This window comes from Pseudochaenichthys georgianus, chromosome 14 (genome assembly GCF_902827115.2).
Source record: "Pseudochaenichthys georgianus chromosome 14, fPseGeo1.2, whole genome shotgun sequence".
Lineage (NCBI taxonomy): Eukaryota > Metazoa > Chordata > Actinopteri > Perciformes > Channichthyidae > Pseudochaenichthys > Pseudochaenichthys georgianus.
The window spans coordinates 33,213,228-33,233,302 of NC_047516.1; the positions used below are offsets into that span (position 1 = coordinate 33,213,228).

General features: G+C 40.2%; 2 protein-coding genes across 2 annotated transcripts in view; both read left to right on the top strand.

The window, feature by feature from the left end:
- The first annotated feature begins 329 nt into the window (after nucleotides 1-329).
- Nucleotides 330-12,586, top strand: nccrp1 (P1, F-box associated domain containing). Its single transcript, XM_034099143.2, has 6 exons — nucleotides 330-547; nucleotides 2,104-2,184; nucleotides 2,275-2,371; nucleotides 2,929-3,024; nucleotides 6,615-6,753; nucleotides 11,742-12,586. Exons 1-6 carry the CDS (start codon nucleotides 412-414, stop codon nucleotides 11,886-11,888), a joined length of 696 nt encoding a protein of 231 aa, XP_033955034.1. The 5' UTR covers nucleotides 330-411; the 3' UTR covers nucleotides 11,889-12,586.
- Nucleotides 12,587-13,485: 899 nt separating this feature from the next.
- The window catches only part of slc8a2a (solute carrier family 8 member 2a), a 51,398-nt gene continuing 44,808 nt past the window's right edge, over nucleotides 13,486-20,075 (top strand). Inside the window, exon 1 of the mRNA XM_034099243.2 lies at nucleotides 13,486-13,666. The gene's annotated coding sequence lies outside the window, so the exon portion shown is untranslated. The remainder of the gene's footprint in view (nucleotides 13,667-20,075) is intronic.

A 20,075-nucleotide genomic window follows, 5' to 3' on the forward strand; every position in this document is an offset into this window, starting at 1 on the left:
CAAGTCAACAACAATCCCCTGTAGGCTACAAGTGTAGTTGTGTTAATATGTATAGATTTATTATCATGCTGAACAAAACGTGTAAGTATCATGAATGTGTGTTTGCCACTACAGATATTATTTTCTGCATTGTTCCCAAAATCCAATGTAAAACCATTGGTTTTTATGGATGGAGCTGCATGGCTTCCATACCATGGATGTATAATAAGAATGTTCCATACAGTAGTGACTCCTATTGAAAGCGTGTTTAAATGATTTAACTACTGTGGCTTTAAGAGGTTAGGCAGCAGCGTGCAATGCATTGCCTTGCTTCCATTGCAACACTGGGGTGTGGCGTAGATTACAGACTAGAATACAAATACTCACAGACTTCCTGGATGAATCAGAATTACACAGTCTCTATCCAACACCATGTCTGAGTGGAAGCAGAGATGTGAATCTGAGTGGAGCCTGCAAGGCGCACCGATGCCCGGCAGCCTTGACTGGAAGTCAGTGTTTGACGCCAGACCGCTGGGGAGGAATTTACTGAAGAACCCTTCACCTCACGGTAACACAACACTGTCCAAACATGACTGTCCAGGGAGTTTTCATTGAGTTGATCGAAGTTCCATACCAGGATACTGATACACATGTTAATGTAGGCTACGTAGCTCACTTGTTACAGTAACAACTTGAGAATGGGTGTTTCCAAGTAGCTTCCAAAGTTTGATCCTGCAGTGGTTTCAGTTTATTCAGTGTAACAATTCAGCCAATAAGGGACAGGCTTCCTCATAGATGTTTTCAGCATCATTGGGCAGCTTTGAGCAACATGAATACCTGCTGTGATGCAAAACTATACTCATGACTTATTGCTTTTCTTGGTTTGGTTTGCAAGTTCATCAATTCTTCTTTAGGGTCTACAGTTATTTACATTGTGGCCTATTTACTAACATTATTAATTTTGTTCTGCCTTATCAGCTTAAATAAGCAGCTTTTAGTTTGTATTTGAGTTTGTATGCACCACAAGCTTGGAACAAATGCTGAGGTCCGCCCCAACCCTGTTTTTCTTTGTTAAATGAAGGTTGAAAACCTTTATTTTTAATGCAGCTTTTTAAACCTTTAACCGTGCCTTATCGTTGCACTTTTAGTTGCAGCCAGTGTTTTATCGCTTTTATTAATTGTCTTTTTTTTGGTTTGTTTTGTTTTTTATTATTATGTGTTGAATGCTTATGTGAAGCACTTTGAATTGCCTGTGTGTCTTACAATGTGCTATACAAATAAACTAGCATTGAACCTTGAACGTTATAAAACATGTCTTCACTGGAAGTGTCTCAAAATGCTGACGTGAGCATCAGGGTAGGATTTTCACGGCGGCCATGACGGCCATGGCCGTCGTAGCCCCTCGGTCTGGCCGTTATGCCCCACAAATTGTACGTCCTACGGCCACCATGGCCTGTGTGCCCCTGATACTGTTAAATTCTCGAAGTTGCTTTAAAAGCGACAAAACAGTGTTTTCTGAACTGCATTATGCTGCGTTCACAACGGACATGATGCGAATATTCTCATCGCTCTAACCACTGGAGTTTCACCGCGGCTGTCAGCTGTGTTTACTCCTGTCATTCAAACAGGACGCGCTGGAGAGGGGGCGGGGCTTATTTCCATGTAAATACTGTGGTGGAAACCAACTACGACAAAATGAACATAATATTTTACCGTGATTTAATTGTAATACACGTTTCAAAATGATGCCGAAGTAACTAAATACTGATTATTGATATTAAAAAAGTTATTTGTTTTCCATGTAATTCGTGTGTTTTTCTTATACAAAAGTGAAGTTATTTATTTGTAAGCTCCAAATCCAAATGTTTCCCTCAATGGCCTTTGTGCCATGGCCTGTGGCCTTTGCGCCTTGAAAAAATGTGTAACACCAAAGGCCAAATGACGAAATTCCAAGCCTGGTGAGCATTATGAGCTGCTGAGTGATACTTTAGTTGGACACACCCAGTGACCCAGACCAGTCGGAAAGATATATTCTTTGGCTTTGAAGTATTACAGTGTGACTACAGTGTCTTTAGTAGGAGTGGTACCAATAACAGTTGTTTCTTTGTCTCATTTCCTACTCAGGATTGAGTAAGGACACCCCTCCACCTGAACCTGATCTGCCTGAATTTCCAACACATGGACCTCCACGATTCCAACCTGATGGTGAGAGGCAGGAGAAAGTGGCATAATTAGCTACAAATGACAACAATGACATTTAAATCAGTTTTAGTACAAATCTCTTTTAATTTATAGGCGACTTCAGTGACTGGACCACGAGCCTGGAAGTCCTCCCCTATGATATGAGTGGAATCCCAGAAGGTGCAGTGGTCTGTGAATTACCTCAATGCAGGTGAGTGTCTCCCTGTTAATCATGCAGATGTTTTTAACAGTGATTACCAATGATCGTAGACATCAATAGATTGAACTGGTGCATATAAAGCCATAATTAAAATAAATGGATTACATTACCAAGGTCAATCCAAACTTCCTCTTGTGGACAAATGTTATTCTAAAAAGCTTCCAGATATTTTAGATACAACTAAATGGCATTTGGTTTCTTAGACATACCTGCTCACTGTATAATTATTTCAGTGAAATGTTATTTTATAGGCAAGCTGTTGACTTGTAGCAGATTTTACTTTCTAAATGTTGCTTATGTGGTTGTCTGCTAATTAAGTGCAATTTATGACAATAAGTCAAGAATCATCAGAACTAAGCTGATATTTTCAAATAAAGTAAAAAAAAACCTCAGATTTCTCTTTCCAGTTTGTCATGCATGTCTTTATGACAACACCACACAGGTTTTTGTTTACCTCCCCCCTAAATAAGTGGTAAATACTATCATTGTAAACGTAATGATTAATAATGAGCATGTTGTGATTTGACTCTTGTCTCTCTGGTCCTCAGCTGGTTCACCATGGAGCAGGTAGTGGACCTGAAGGCAGAGGGATTGTGGGATGAGCTGCTGGATGAGTTTCAGCCTGAAATCCTCATCCAAGACTGGTGGGTTAATGAGCACCACCACCCACCTCACCCACCCATGTGTGAATACGTATCACTGTGGTCTTATCAGCTTGTTATTACACATGAAGCTGACACTGTACTGTGTGTTTCAAAGTTAATCATACACAATGTGCCATTTAGGCTTCCCTCATGGACTGTTTGAATATGTTGGGCATGGACACATGTCCTGCTTGCAGTGTGTGTATTTGTGTAGATAATATATAGAAGATAGTGTTATGATATGACTAATTTACTAGTTTGTAGTATAAACGTGCATATCTCTTTTGACAAATAAAATAGTTTGCTCGTAAACAAGCATACATGTATATGAAAAAAATAAATGAAAACTTTATTGTTACAGACTCAGGGTCCAGATAAAAGACAAGACATTACATAGATAAAAGACAAGGCATTAGATATACAATCATATAGGACTATTTAACATTTATTGTATATTTATTCTGCTGTACAAAGCCTGACTTTATCACAAAGTAATTAAGTAATTAGTAATTAAGTAATTAGTAATTTAATTAATTAAAACAAAGTAACATTTTCATTTAATAATGACTGTATTGCTTCTGCTAAGAAGACACAAAGAGTATGTTCTATACTGCTTCCGTTATACTAATACCACATTACATTGAAGTCAGTTGGAAATCTATGAGTGATTGCAGACCTGTAGAATCAACACATCCTCACTCCCAGGTCGGCCTATGTTGACGTTATGTCAAGTCCCCTGCCGGCTTTTTCCAACCGCAAGGGGGGGGGCCTTAGCGTCCATTTTCAACGCAAGGGGGGGGGCCTTAGCGTCCATTTTCAACGCAAGGGGGGGGGGGCCTTAGCGTCCATTTTCAGCTTTCCGGGATGTCCATGTGCTTCTATGGACGCTCATGGAAGCACGGCATTCGTTTGTGTCAACTGCCCTTAAAGGCAATGAAGACACTACACTACCCAGAATCCCCAGCTATCGTTTGGACTACACCATGTGCTCTGTTTGACAAACCCCGTGATAGTCCTCAAGCTCTGTCATTGGAGAGTGTGCTCCGAGGGTTACCGAGCCTCGAACAGCACTTGAAATGGGATGGAACCACGGCAGACTGTTCAAAACTGGATTTGAACGGGTCCACCGCGTCCCCCCCCTCCCCCACCCCGTACCCAGAACTACACATTCTGGCTATTCTGTTTCGCAACATGTTCTCTATGGCACGTCTCTACTGGGAGTTGTAGTTTTAAAAGACGTTTTCGTATTTCCCATAATAAGAAGTTGCCAGTATTAAACTGTGTACATCCCTGGAGGTTTAGGGGACAGGAAACACTCACATTTAAAACATATAATTAATAAATGGGTGAAAATTGCTGGTGCCCATAATGGGCAGTATTAATATATATACCCACACGCCAGCTAAGGTCAGAAGAGCTTTATTTAACAGCTGGACTTATGTTTGTGACCCCTCCTGTTGTTAATTGATAACATTACATTACATTACATTAATTGATAAGCCTGAAACATGCACTTGTCAAGGTTCAGAGGCACATTTTGCAAATATGGCATAGCCATCGATCAGCTTAAGATAAGATATACTTTATTGATCCCAAGTTGGAACATTTGCGTTACATCAGCATGTGTAACAGTTAAATATGCAGTGGTGTTTATTTGAAAATCATTTAGTATAATCACACAAATTCTGTGTTTTATATTTAACAATTCTGTGTTCTTTATTTATTGATTGTTCAATACCTGACAAGGCCGGAGATGAAATATCTGCATACATCATAAGAGTATAATACATTATGTATAATATCAGTTAAAATAAGTGCTTCAACATAGTTAATATTGCTGGAGGTATGCACACATATTGATAGATGTCTTGTAATGCACTGTTGAGGAACCTGCGACCCAAGTTTTTCATTCAGTGCAGAACTACACCATAGTTGTGTAGGCCTATATGATATGTCAATAAACCTTAGAACATCTTGAAATCTTGAACGGGATGTGCAAAATAGTCATTATATACAGTCTTTAATTAACTATTAGTAGAGAATAACGAGTAATGAATATACTTTATAGGGATCCTATTAATATCTAATAATAAAAATAATGAAATTCAATAACATGCTTTAACCACCAGGTGTCTCTTTATATCATCTGTGCACCTTTATGGTGTAAATACAGCCTATCTACCAATTGGATCAAATATAAAAGTGAGCCGAATTAGTGTTGATACGGCAAGGAGACGTATTGTGTGAAAAGAAATGTAAGATGTTGTTTAATGGCTGATATATTTATGATCCACGTCACGTTTTCAGTTCCTCATGTTTGTCTTCTCATCAGGGCTCTATAAATACAGAACTACGGCAGATATGTAATATTTAATGCAGCCGAACCGTGTATTACAATGCCGTTATGTGATGACTTTCAAAGAGAAAAGCAAGCACACTCGGAATAAGGTATTATTTTATTTTTTAAAAATGTTTTCGGTCTGTTTCCGGTATTTGTTAATGACGATGTGCTGTGAGATGTGAGACTGGAATTGCAGAGGGGGAAATAACGTATCTTTAGATGCGGATTTTGTTAAACTAATATGTTTGCGCTGTGGACCAACACTATACATTGACGGGGAAGGGGGTAGCAATAAAGATAACACCATTAAACAGTTACACAACATAACAGAAATAATATCGATAGCAGCGTCCCTAGCAACCACCTTGGTAACAATGAAAACGTTGGACGCAATTTCCTGAAGTAATCTTCGTAATAACTAGCAAACTAAAGATCATGTACATCCACTGCACACATAATCTGAAATAACAACTCATATTTCTCGCATCAAATGACATCAAAACGCATTTTAATGGCCAAACTAACTTTAAAATAGGCATTTTACACCCAGAATAAAACGAAGTTCGGCCATATTTTCTTTTTCTGCAGGGAGAAATGATAGCTGGGGATTCTGGGTAGTGTAGTGTCTTCTGCCATCCTTTACTCCGAAAACAGATTTGTTTCTCCGAATCGAAGGGGAAAAATACAAAAGCATTGCACACAATTTAAACCAATCAATGTTGTGTAATTAACAAGGATAATCTGGTGTTTTTTAGTCGATGAGTAGTGCAGATATCACTGTAAAATCAATCGTCAGTAAGGGGAATATTTACTTCCGGGTGTACAATTCTCCGCTATCCAATGAGAATGGACGCTCACATTGCCTTTAAGGGCAGTCGACACAAACGAATGCCGTGCTTCCATGAGCGTCCATAGAAGCACATGGACATCCCGGAAAGCTGAAAATGGATGCTAAGGCCCCCCCCCTTGCGTTGAAAATGGACGCTAAGGCCCCCCCCCCTTGCTTTGAAAATGGACGCTAAGGCCCCCCCCCTTGCGTTGGAAAAAGCCGGCAGGGGACTTGACATAACGTCAACATAGGCCGACCTGGGAGTGAGGATGTGTTGGTAGAATCAATCGTTATCCTTCTTTTATTCTATATCTGGCAGCAGTGGCAGCAATCAATGGGCTGCCACCTGTCAACTCTTATACTTGCCAAATGTGAGATGATCTCTTGATACAAAAAATGTAATTATCTGTATTTTGTTAGGTATGAGGAGAGTCAGCTGCATGCTTCCATCTACCAGCTGCAGGTGAAGTTACTGGGTGCTGACAAAAGCACAGTGATCTCAGAGCACAGTGTCAACCCCAGTGAGGACCTCAGCAACTACTCACACAACTGGAAGGAGGTGAGTCACTGGTTATAGTCCAATTTTCGAATACAAATAAGCTCTTATGTCTTTTTCTAACCAATTTCTCTTAATCTCACTGGAAAACGTCATAGGAAAAACTACAATTTTCAGTATATGAACTTACTATTGAAACCATGTATACTTTAATGGTAGCCATGCAGGCACGTGCACACATAGACATCAAAGTGGGCTTGATCCCCTGCTCTTTGTCTTCCTCTAGAGAAAGTGCCCTTTTCCCCCCTTTTTTAAAATAAATAAATGAATATATACTGTATCTACTGCTGTTTGCGCACAGTTTCCCTTTCCAAACATATATTGATTGAATACAAAATAAAAAGATCAGGTCGGTAGATTAGACTGTGAAGTTCCGATGCTCTCGCTACCCTCCCTCCCCGTCTCCTGCACAGCGGTGCAGACAGCCATCGGCAGTCACTTCAGACAGACAGGTAGCAGCACCTCCCACTTTAAAGTCCCATGTTATGCTTTTCTCGGCTTATTTTGAAGGTGAGTGGTGACTGGTGATGAACACACTACTAAACTGCCAGTGCCTCGAGTTTACAGCTAATTAGTTAAAAGACAAAAACAAATATAGTTAACTAGATAGGCTACTAGCTAATGGATAAGTTAGCTCAAGGTTTAGCTAAGGCAATTTATCATGGGCTGGGCAATGGCATACAGGCTAATGTACTGTACTTAAGGGGAGACACTAAAGGAGAATACAGTCAAATGTGTATCTAATAACGGCATCACAATCGCCACATTGATATGCAAATTGGGCCTTAACTAGGCTTAATTAAAATGCGCTAATTTGCATGCAGTTACCAAGGCATTGCAGGTGAAAAGGATAAAACATAAAACAAACAAAAAAACGTATCATCTCACAACTTCCCCAGATGTTACTTACGTCAAGTCAGTATTTTCCCCTTAAATGTGATGTTTAAATGCAGATTAGCTTTAAATCTATAGATGAATTCAGACAGGGTAGTAAAACGAACACCATTATGTGTTTTTTGGAAGTTTTATTTCCATTAGAGTGAAAGAAAACATGGAAGCAAAATAGACCAAAATAACAAGTACATGAAAAAACGATCTTTTCGCCTGTAATGTCCTAACTTCATAATTTTGATTGTTGGCTGCTCGTTTAATAACTTCATTTTACTAGTTTGTTGTCTGCTCTTGTGAATTGTGAAATGGGGGTACGCAGACCCCTAGGGGTACGTTGGAGTACTGCAGGGGGTACGTGAGATTTATTTTATGTTAATGAAAAAAACAACATAAGTAATGCATTTAAACAAACTACAAATAGTAGATTAACTACTTTATTCAAAGGTTTACAGTAATTCTGGATAATACAATGTGAAAAATAAACGGGGTGCTCTCTTTTCCTCTCCCTCTCCTGACAGCCCGTCAGTCTCGTGCAGCTCGCTGAACCTGTAATAAGTGACCCAACAGTAAAGAAAGAATACACATATGTATAACTAGTATAGCTAGTTCCAGAGTAGATAAACTAGCTAAGTGTGTTAGGTCTAACTCAGTGTATTTCATTTTGCTCCACTCAACGGTCCGTCACAGCGGCGGTGCTGTGATCATTCAGAGCTGCGTGTTCTCCGTCAGCAGCAGCTGATCTGATCTCTGATCTCTCTCTCTCTCGCGTCCGGTTAGACTTCACTCGCGTTTATGTCCAAATCGATCAGATCTAGCTAGTTCTAGTTAATGATATGACTGCCTGCTTATCAAAGGACACCTAAACAATAAGCGTTGCTTGGCAACGGCGTGTGGCCGCAGAGTATAGCGCAGCATTATGCATATGTTTATATGAGGGGTCAAAATCCCATGCTCATAAAATGCTCATATATTTTTTTCTCTTCATTCCCCACGCCCCAAAATAAATAAATATACCAATTTTAGGAAAAGTAAGGAAGTTTGAGCAGTGTGGGTTTTATATGAACAGAGTTACACATATTTCAAAACTCGAAGTGTAATAACTGCAGTTTGCCTCCCTGTCAGAATGACAAAGATCCTCAGTGAAGCACAAGCCCATGTTTCTCACTACATTGTACAACTTATTAAAAAGATCAGTTCAATGCAACTAATGTCGTCTTAGTGTTATTGCATGATGTTAAAATTGGTTCTCCATGAATTTAGTGATGGATTGTAAACATTTGAAATGTAGCATTTAAGTGTTTCTCAGTTACAATGTTGTTGTTTTAATAAATCAGACCCCGATGGTGCAGCACTGTGCTGTACCTCTTTTTGTATAGGCATTTTTTCCTTAACAAATAGTGTTTGTGCTGATCAATTTTTTTTTCAAAGGGGGTACATTATTGAAAAAAGTTTGAGAACCACTGTTCTAAAAGACCATTGTCTCTGTGTTAGCTGATTATTTTTGTAGAATTCTGTTGAGTATTAAAGGGCCCATGTCATGCTTTTCCGGTTATTACCCATCCCCTTGTGTGTTATGTAGCTTGTTATGCATGTAAACGGTCTGCAGAGTCACAAACCTCAAAGTACACCCTGTAGCGAGTAAAACTCTAACACAGAAAATACCTGTCTATGCTGCCCCAGAACGCCTCATTGGACATTTCTCTTTTGCCATTGTTTACTTCTTGGGTATAGTGACGTATTTCGGGTATAGTGACGTAACGTAACGTCCGCGGAGCCGTTACGTTTGGTTCGGACCAATTCGCGGACTTCCTCACACTCACACACTCGGCGGGACGTTGCGAGGCTCGCTGCTGCGAGGAGCGGGACACTGTGAGCTGGGTGTGGGGGCGGCGAGACAGCGAGACACCGAGACACCGCGGAACTCAGCCTGGGCACACACACAAACTCCCAGCCAGGCTGCGGGTGTGTGTGTGTTTCGGGCTAGGTTTCGCTGTGTCTCGCTGTCTCGCAGACGGCCACTGGGCTCACAGGGAGGGGGGGGCCGGAGCTCCAACAAGCCGTTTAGGACAGAGAGTGAATACACATACTATACAGAGATGCTGTGTGAGAAACCAATGTGAGTTTGGAAAATTGCAGAATGTAATTTTTTTTAGTAGACCTCAATAATGGAATTATGATCACTAGAAATGACATGGGACCTTTAAACAATTGCGTGAGTGTATTAAAATTAATTGGTCAGTAAGTCAGAGATGTGCAACTACATTTAACTTTTTTTTAAACTTTTTTTAATAAATTATTATGGGAAGTGCCCTTTTTCTCACTTGAGCTCCCGCCCCCCAAAATGTCTGTGCACGTCCCTGTAGCCATGTATACTTTAATGGTAACCATGTATACTTAGATAGAATAAAATGGATGTTCGCACTCTACCTTAACCTTCTGTCCACTCATTAATCCCACATCAAACCCAATTAGTTTTAGGATTGTATGAAAATATTGAAATAAAAGTTGCATGCGTGCCTTTTGCAATATATGCATTACTTGTTTGGCCTACACATTTACCATCTGAGCATGGTGATATAAAAAAATAGCTTAAGAAAAACCACCCAACTCAGTAAACACTGTGAAACTGTATTTGATAGTTTTACAGTTGCAAGGGTAATGTTCATAATTTGCCTTTTGGTTTAACATATTGTTGTACGATCAAAAAATATAAGAATTTTAGAAACATATGGCATAAGATAAAAATTCTTAATAAACACCGTCAATTACATGAACTGTGTTAGTTGGTCATTTAAAATCCCTTTCACTTTTGTAAAGGATGGTCCAGTGTTTCTTATGTTAATTAAGATATCAAAGGAAGCGTTGCAGCTCCTTTCCTGTCATCAAGAGAATTTAAATGGCTCCCTCTTATCATGGCTGCCACTTACTTCCTAATCTTTTCACTCCGTTAGGAACCTTCCTGAAAGAAAAACACTAATCCACTGAGTCCCCATGACAGGAAATAATCAGACTATGGCTGCAGTCGGATAGTTTAAAAATCAGCTCCTAAATTCTAACCCTATCGTCTATTCCTTGACCTCTGAGTGAAACGTCACGGGGTTAAGGGATAGTGGATAGGAGAATTCAAAAGGACTTAGGAGAAGAGACTGCGGTACTTTAGAGAATCCGAATGCACTTTCACTATCCGACGTGTTTATGATGCGCCAGCGGACGTCATTGTGTGCGTCTGCTGCTGTGGGGAAACTATGGAAACCACAGTTTTCTATACAGCGGACTACAACATGGATGTTCAATAAGAACGAGGGACTACTGTAAACTCATCTAGAGACTCTGCACCGTGCTCTGATGCTGCTGTCTTGCTTTATGAACGTGGACAACAGAGAAACATATTCTTCATGACCAAAGTTGGAATTGAAATAAAAAAGGAAAGTGAAATGTATGCTCGTCACCCTCTCCCTCCGGTCCACATTAATACCAATGATCCCAATACGTATGATTGTATGAACTAAAGATCTTAAAATCAATACAGATGTATTTATTATAAACGTTAGTCCTTAACATCTATCACTGTGTACATCACCATTCAAACATCTTTTAAAAGTTGAACAAACCCCACACAGCTCAGTAAAGACTGAAATTGATAATTTCAGTGAAAACTAACGTTCATATTTCTCTTTTTGATTATAATACTGATGAACGTTCAGAACAAAGCACTTTGGCAACTTACCACCTATGTTTTAAAATGCTTAATAAACACCGTAACTTTCATGATATCATTTCTCGGTCATAATCGGTTGTTTCCGTGAACGGCCGACTGTTGAGTGACGGCAAATGCTGCGGCTGCAAGGCATTGTGGGGCAGCATTTTCGCTTCTCCTGTCGGTTAGGGAGGTCCAGTGGTTCCTAAGCTAAAGGAGGTTATAAAGGAAGTTTGAAACCTCCTTTCCTATCATTCTCAGCATTCTAGAGAATTCGAACGGCACTTATCATGGCTGCCACTGAGGGACTTCCGGGTCATTTCACTCCTTTAGGAAGGTTCCTAAGCTAAATGGACTATTCGACTTCAGCCTATATCTAAAAGTTTCACTGTATGGCCTACAGGTGTCACATGTGTTCTCCGGTTATGGACCAGGGGTGAGATATGTCCACTTCCAGCACCGCCTGAAGAGCCAGTTCATGATGGAATTCTACACCACGCTGTTCACCGGCAGCTCGGTGATGGTCAGACCAACCAAAACCAGCTCCTAGGCTGACTCTTCTGAAAATGTAAAGACTTAGTTGTTCGAATATTCCATGTCATCATCACATACAACAACACATACAAATATTGTCTTTTACAAAAGTGATAATATTTTAGATTTTGATGTGCTTACACATTACAGCGTTTGCAATAATTAATAATGGATTGTGTTTAATAATTTTGCAAATGTATGTGTATTTAGTTCAATTGTTTTATTTTGCATTCCCTTGCATTTCCAAAATAAAAGGCAAATGGAATTAAGTTTTTTTTTTTTTTAGGACACCATACACTGTTGTGTGTAATAAAAAAACACATTTTTAACCTTACAGTTCATTTTATTTTTAACACTGAAACCTGTCTCTTAAAAATGATTGAAAAAGTCTAACTATATAAACCTCTCTATGCACTCTCACTAACGTATTTTGTCGAAGGAAATTGGTGGGTTCTGTGTACATAATACATGACAGACTCACAGTTCATGTTACTGCGGCCTGAATTACCTAAGACTTGTAAATCAAGAGATATAGAGACTGGCCTTTGTCAAGGAATAAGACCACTTAGTTAGTAAAACATTAATAAGAGGTAGTTTAAGTAAACTCACTCTTTAAAAACTCATTGTATTTGACCATACAAGAAAATGTAGTCTATGGCAGGTTACATGTATTTTCTTTTTTGAAATTAAAGAAAGATTCTGGCATTAACATTATACTAATGTTGTACTTTTATTCAGTGTCAATTAGCCTTAAGAAATAATTTGACAAATGCCCTAATGAATTAGCTATACACCATTGATAGAACAACGTTTGGGTTCCAGATTGTGAAAACTCCATTTGACAGCATTATATTTAGCATTTAATAATGAATCACAAACTTTCATTGGGAAACCACACAATTGTTCATATATCATGGCTCTACAAATACAGCAAACACATACTCAAAATGTAAAATACTTAAATATTCAAAGCATTACCTAATGATATGGATTAACCATTCGTAAAGATGTGAGTTACAACTTTAACTCTTTATGAAGCCTGTCTTCATGAAAGTGGCACTTACAAACAAAACAAGTTTTAATATTGATAATGTGATTTCCAACAAATCTACTGAACTACCGTTAGGTCGTAATAACCCCTAGTGGACGAATATCCTGATATTAGGCAATATATATCAAACTTGTTTGATCCTACTAACCCTTATTTTAAAATTCAAACATATTTTACACATTCAGGAAATAACATCTCAGTTCTCTCAGTGTAGCGTGGTCAAATACGGCCAAACTGTAAACCATGCTGCACAGCAGGGCAGAGTGAGTGAGCACTGGCACTGCAGCTAAATGCAGTTTTGCACTTTCAAATGCGTGTGACGCCTTCAGGTGCTCCCAAAACCAACTCGGACGAGATGTTCATGAATAAATAATATCATAAACCATAAATAGCCCTACAGCACCTCACTGCTGGAACCAAAACTAGATGTTTGACCCTTAATTGTTACAACATTTTCAACCAACACACATTTCAGTTATTTTTCCGTGTCATAAACGTGTAACTCAGCGACAACTAGCCGCTTCTCAACTTAATTATGTCCAAACTAGAAACTTCGGAGTAGACATTGAACGCAGCACATCATCACCCCGCGTGGGCTCGCAGCATCATCTCCGTTAGTTAACGGGAAAGTCCATTCTGTGAGTTCAGCTGTGTGTCGGACCGGGATAGTTTTACCGGGCGTGCGTTTCCAGACTTCCAGAAGCAATGCCAGGATTTGGTGGAGCTGTGCCATAAAGCCGAAGGTAAGAGACGGCGGGCCGGGGAGAGAGGAGCAGGTGCGGCGGGAGAACGGGCGTTTAGGGAGACTGCTAAAAAAGCTCCACCCTCAGGAGCTATCTGTAGTTTTGATTAATAGCAGCCCGATATCAAATACTGTATGTACATACATGGTCCCCACAACTCTATATCCTATGGACTTAACTACAGACTTCAAATACTAGACTATTATCTGTGGCTTCTCAGAGTTATTAACGTTTTTTACGAAGTTAAATTTGGACAAGGAAGGACCCTTTCACTTTTACCACATTACATGACACTAGCTGAGAGTAGCTTTTATCCAAAGCAAAATTGGAATTAACCATGAGAATACAAACTAAGAACAGCAACACTTATAATACACTATCTCAATAAATATGGTGGGAAGTTTCACCAAAGAAATTCACATTTTTATATTATTATAATCAAGTTTATGAAATACTGTGTATACACATACAAGGAATTTGCTTTTGTGTACAATGGTTCATACATAAACACAGTAAGAGGTACCGCGTTGTGAAAAAGGAGCAAATATAGAACTATTATTTAAACTATTTTACAATAAATGTAATTAAATCAAGTGCTTACAAGACAACAAGAATATTTGTCAATTTACTCTAAAAATGAAATATGTGCAGCATTTAAAATGTAAAGTGAAAGAGCAGTGCAGTTATAGTAGAGGTGGTATTGTGCAGAAATGTAAAAAGTATATAGAGAAAGGTTAAATAGAAGTGTTACTGGCAGAGCTAATTGAAACACCTTATGGTAAAAATAAATGTGCACCAAAATCTTTACCATATAGTAATATATGTAATGTTCTAATGGTATGGTAATTTGTTCTCATATCTACATCCACAACTGGAATAAGTAACATGTGGATCAGCACTGGAAACTTTACTTGTTATTCATCATTTGACATTTTGTTGATAATTAACCTTATTTCTGTCCTGTTTGGTTGTTCTGATAAATAGCATCAGCTTATCTGGTTTGAGGAAGCATTTTAAACTGGATAAGGTGAATTGATACTGCTTAGAAAAACCCATTGATTTTATTCTGAAAGATCACCTTGTTTTCTCCCTGAAATTTGTTGATAAGGTTGAACTTTAACTGACATTTAACTGACATGAAGCATCCTTAATTTAGCTGATTGGTTGGCTCATACAGTTTCCCACTTGCCCCCCTCTTGTGCTCATGTCAGCCGAGGTTGCCGCTGCCAACAGGCGTTTTAGGAGATGCTGATGTGTGGGACAGGAGGCGATGACTGCTGATACACTCCCAGTGCCAACCCTTTACATTTCATTACGCACATGATATCATTTTCAGATAAGCATCCTAAGGCACTATGATCACTCTGTTGGTTTTGCTGTCTTTCGCTCATGCATGATTTTGTGGCATACGCTCTTCTTTTGATAGGTCGCTTATATTTACACATGTGGTGCTTAGGAATGAATAAGAATGAACACTACGGAACAGTTACCTAACACACGAGTCAACAGAATAATGGCAAAACAAAAGCCTGGATTTGACAAAGAATAAGGAGAGTCATTGTCCTCTAACACAGAACTTATTTGAGTGCTTTTATCATTGTAAGATAAAAAGATGGCACTGTTGACATTGGACATATGAGTCCTTGGGATGTAGATGTACAGTAATGGGAATGTTTTCGAAATACTTTGACATATAACCAAATCGATTAAGCAAGAAAATAATCTGCAGATTTATCCACAATATGAAGAATTGCTATTTGCAGTATCTGATACTTAGGACAGGCTTGTCCTGGTAGTTTCTCAGTACAAGGAAGACAATCTGTTTAGAGGCTAAATCCAAGTCGTCCACCACTGGAGCTCACTGACACTTATCCTGTAATGCAACCCCCCCTCCCACGTATGTGTCGGCTCAAGTAAACCAATGCTGCAGCATCAAAATGCGCGCCATTACAGGTGCCACAGGACAAAGAGCCATACTACACCTCACATTTCCCCTACGTTCATTCAGTCCAACTGTACAGCGCATCAGACTCCTAGTGAAACCTTTAAGGAAGTCAAAACCTATGGATGAATTACTGTTACTCATTTGGTCATAGCTTCATTATGCTACTATAATGAAACAAAAACAATAGTATCAGATATAATGTAGTTATATTTCACAACTATCAGTTACTACATTGTTTCATCTCTGGTTGGATTACTTTGTGTAACAATCGTATACCGTGAGGCCTAAGCAATTATTTACCAGCCGCCCTGTGAGTCTGTCTGTGTGTGTGTGTGTGTGTGTGTGTGTGTGTGTGTGTGTGTGTGTGTGTGTGTGTGTGTGTGTGTGTGTGTGTGTGTGTGTGTGTGTGTGTGTGTGTGTGTGTGTGTTTTGCATATGAGCGAGGAGCCCGTGGGGTTCTGTTATGTTTTCATTGACTGCCTCCCTATTGTGTGTTCAGGCCAGCCGGCTGCCTCTGCACATTTTGTTAACATGTGTTGGTCTAAACTTGATTGTCATGGTGGTGAAGAATAAAAGGCGCCCCAAAAATGTTTCAAACTGAAATATTAGTTTGTGAGTATAAAGCACAGTCTAGACTTGCTCTATACGAAAAGGATCATGAGACGCTTTATAAATAAAAATGTAGTTGACCTGTTTTTTTTTACCTTAGCTGTAATGTACCATATATGTGAGTGTTTGGGGCGTGATGACACCCAGTAAAGAACATTGTAAGAAATATGTTACATAGACTGGGTAATAAGTAATGATTTTCAAACTTAATGAGTCACGTTAGAAAAATAATTCCATTTCAAAGATTGCTCAAGGGGGTCAAGCAGGGAAAGTTTGGCAATAGAGTGGCGCAGTAATTACGTATTTTTGGCAACAGTCCCCAAAGTTAGAATCGCAAGGGCTCCCATCTACAAAAAGCAATGGGATTTTTCCATTAGAGTTTGGAAAATAAAATATATGGCTAACAGACGTTTATGATACTTACAGGTTTTGTTCGGTATCATAGAGTGTTACAGGAATGGCATATTTTTGTAGGCCGACCCGGAAATAAACTGCGCATGGGGCTCCATAGGATTTTGGAAAAGAGCTCGAAATAAGGTCTGTGGAAAACGAACTTGTTTGATGAATGCACGTTTTGTTCAGCCGGATAATATCCACATGTCTGCCCAACTTTTATAATTTTCTAATCATAAATCTAATCGCCAGAATCAAAATGCTAACGTTATGCTATAAACGAACTACAGCCGAGTACAGCAGGGTCGCACAACTTCAACGTCACGCCAACTTAAGATCCATATTCACAAATACAGATTGAGAATTGTACAAGTGTTTTAACTGTTTGCAAGAGCGCAGGTTTGCTTTCAAGCAGAACAGGGGAAACAAACTTAGCGGGAGTGTTTACATGTTCGGCGTAATGACGTACAACGTCCTTCACAACTTCTGTAGTCCTACTCAGCCACTTTTTAACAACCATTGTTTTTCAGACACGCAAACTCTTCAAGAATCACCAGCGGGGTCACTGCTGATGTATTTAATGTCGTAGAACAAAATGTGATCCGTCTCTTAAATTTGTGTCAAACACAGACCTTATTTCCAGCTATTTTCCAAAATCCTATGGAGAAATCCCGTTGACTCTGAGACGAGGGAACCTGTAGTGTTAAAATGCTGACTCACTTCCGGGTTTTAGGACTCGTCACTGCACCACTCTATAATCTCCACATATTAACACCACATTGTGATTTTTGAAGTGTACGTGTAGTTGCCAAAGTATAAAAGCTAACGTTAGGCTCTATAAGAACTAGATTACAGTCGCCTGGCCGTACATCAACATGTGTCCCCTCTGTGTAAAGAGATTCTGAAAGTTTCAGGAAAAAAGATTTGCTCACTATTTGTTAGGGATGCTCCGATCGCCAATTTCGGGGCCGATCGCCGGAATCAGTATCGGCCAATACCGATCGCCGATCCGATCGAGTGGGCGGGGCCTAAATGGAAGATTTAAACATCACTTTAAATCTTCCACTTAAAGTGGTGTTTAAAACTCAGTTAATGGGGCTCATTCACTGGAGCTTCCACAAACAACAATCAACTTAATTATTACATTCAAATGATGTACATTATTCAAGTTTACATTCACTTTGGATAATAACACGGGAGAAATGAGCGGAAGCGCTCTCTTTTCCTCTCTCTCCCTCTCTCTCCCCCCTCTCTCCCCCTCTCCCTCTCCTGACAGCCTGTCAGTATCTCATGCAGCTCACTGATCCAGTAATGAGTGACCCGACAGTGAAGAATAAATATATTTATAATAACTAGTTGAGCTTGTTCCAGAGGTAGATAAAATAGCTAAGTGTGTTAGGTTTAACTCTTGTGTGTTTCGCTCCGCTCACCGGTCCGTCACAGCGGGCGGAGCTGCAGGATTTCTGCTTCACACTCGTTGCATACCGCTATTTTACTGTCTTTTTCGGACACCTTAAAATAATGCCAGACCGGTGAAGCCATTTTGGCGAGCTTGTTTTGCCGCACACAGAGAAAAGTGTCATGTATTTTACATCATACGATCGGCTCTGGCGATCGGCATGTTTAGAGAGCACTGATCGATCGGTAGAGAGTGAGTATCGGCCGATATCGATCGGTGACCGATTGATCGGAGCATCCGTACTTTTTGTCCTGATCCATTTATATAAAAATCTGTCTGAAAATGAGCTGATCAGACGAAGAAGAAGAACAGACTACGTGATATAAACAAACAACAAATAGCGTGTGCGTTCCATTTTCACTCTCGTCCATCGAAAACATGTTTTGTGCGGTACTGGAGCTATCAGCCATTGGAGTGTTGCTTGTGGAAGACAATCTAAAGCAACCGTTTCGCTTCTCATGCACTGATTCGCTAGGTGAACAGCTAATCAGAGTGATGTATTTGTCCGACTGCCTGTGGCCGACGCACGGCCGATTCAACATGTTGAATCGGCCGTGCGTCGGCCATGAAAGGCCAAATAAGGCGTGTCACGGCCGACGGTGCGGGACACACCAAATTGAGTTTGGGCGACAGGGCACGCTTCGTCGTCCGACTAACGAAAACGGCCGATTTCGGCCTGGTGTGTCAGGGCCTAAAGTAACGGAGCGTCCACACTACAGCTTCAAAAAAAGCTTGGAGCTGGGCGTGTCTGGAGCTTGGGGATTTTATTCAAGCAACACGACCAACAACCAATCACATGAATCTCCCGCCCCCGACATACAAAGCAAAAAACCCCGGGGATTTTATGGGAGCAATATATATATAAACTCCCCAAACAGGCGAAAACCTACCAGTTTCACCCACTGTCTCTGCCACCTCCCTCCATGCCTGGTTCCTCCGGTTTGTATCCCGGTAGGTGAAGAGGGTCTGGTCATACAAAACCGGGTGATTGCTACGGCGATAGTTAGTTTCTCCTCCAACTTTTTTTGAAATATAGAAATGAACGGCGGGATATCTCTCCCAGCTTAGACGCGGTTTGATTGGCTACGGCTTCAGCTGTCAGATTTTCAGAAACGGGATTTGATTGGCTGGCGCTGGCTACTACTGGCTACTCCTGGCTACGGCGGAGACGGACCGCTCTGCTACCCACAATTCAGTTCGGCGAAAAAGCGAGGCAACGTGACGTCACCCCATTCAAAGATTGGAGTTTTCGACGCTGTAGTGTGGAAGGGCCGTAACAGACAGAGAATCAGCACTTTGGAAACAGGGCTGAAACAGAGGGGATTATGGAATGCTGCAATGATCTGTTTGGTATTTCAGCCAATCACTTCAGAGACATGTTTTGTATATATCTGAGACCTATTATAAAGTCATGAAACACAGTACAATAGGTGACCTTTAAAACACATAAAAAGCTTCAGACATTCACAAGTGGGTTATCTACTTTATGTTGTAGAACTAACTACGTAGAACGTAAAAATCTTGTTGTGTTAACCACATACAGATTTTTTTAGCCATTTAACTTCAAAACACTTACAGAAAACTGTTGACTTAAAATGCTAACTCACTCCCTCGCTTCAGGACGTATTCCTGCACCACTCAATGGAGCAGTTCCCTCAAAGTGCGAGCAGCAGTGTTGTTCCACTTTTTCACAACACACTACATTGTCATATATCCCTCCTCACAGCCTGCACTATGTGTTTTATGTTCTGTGTGTTATTGGTGTTTCTCACAGTATCCTGAATATTGCATAACTGGTGTCCTTGTCTGTGAGTTCATGCTGAAGCTGAGACCGCTGTTCCTAAGGTGACAGGCTGCCAGTGGCTGGGCACAGTGTCTCAGGTAATGGAAACCTCAGGAGCCGCTGTCTGCTGGCTGTCAGCTGTTTGTCTCCTGAAGCCTTTCTGTCCAGCTCACCTCGGCCCCCTGCAGCCTCTCTGTCCCCCCACTTCTTCCTTTACAGT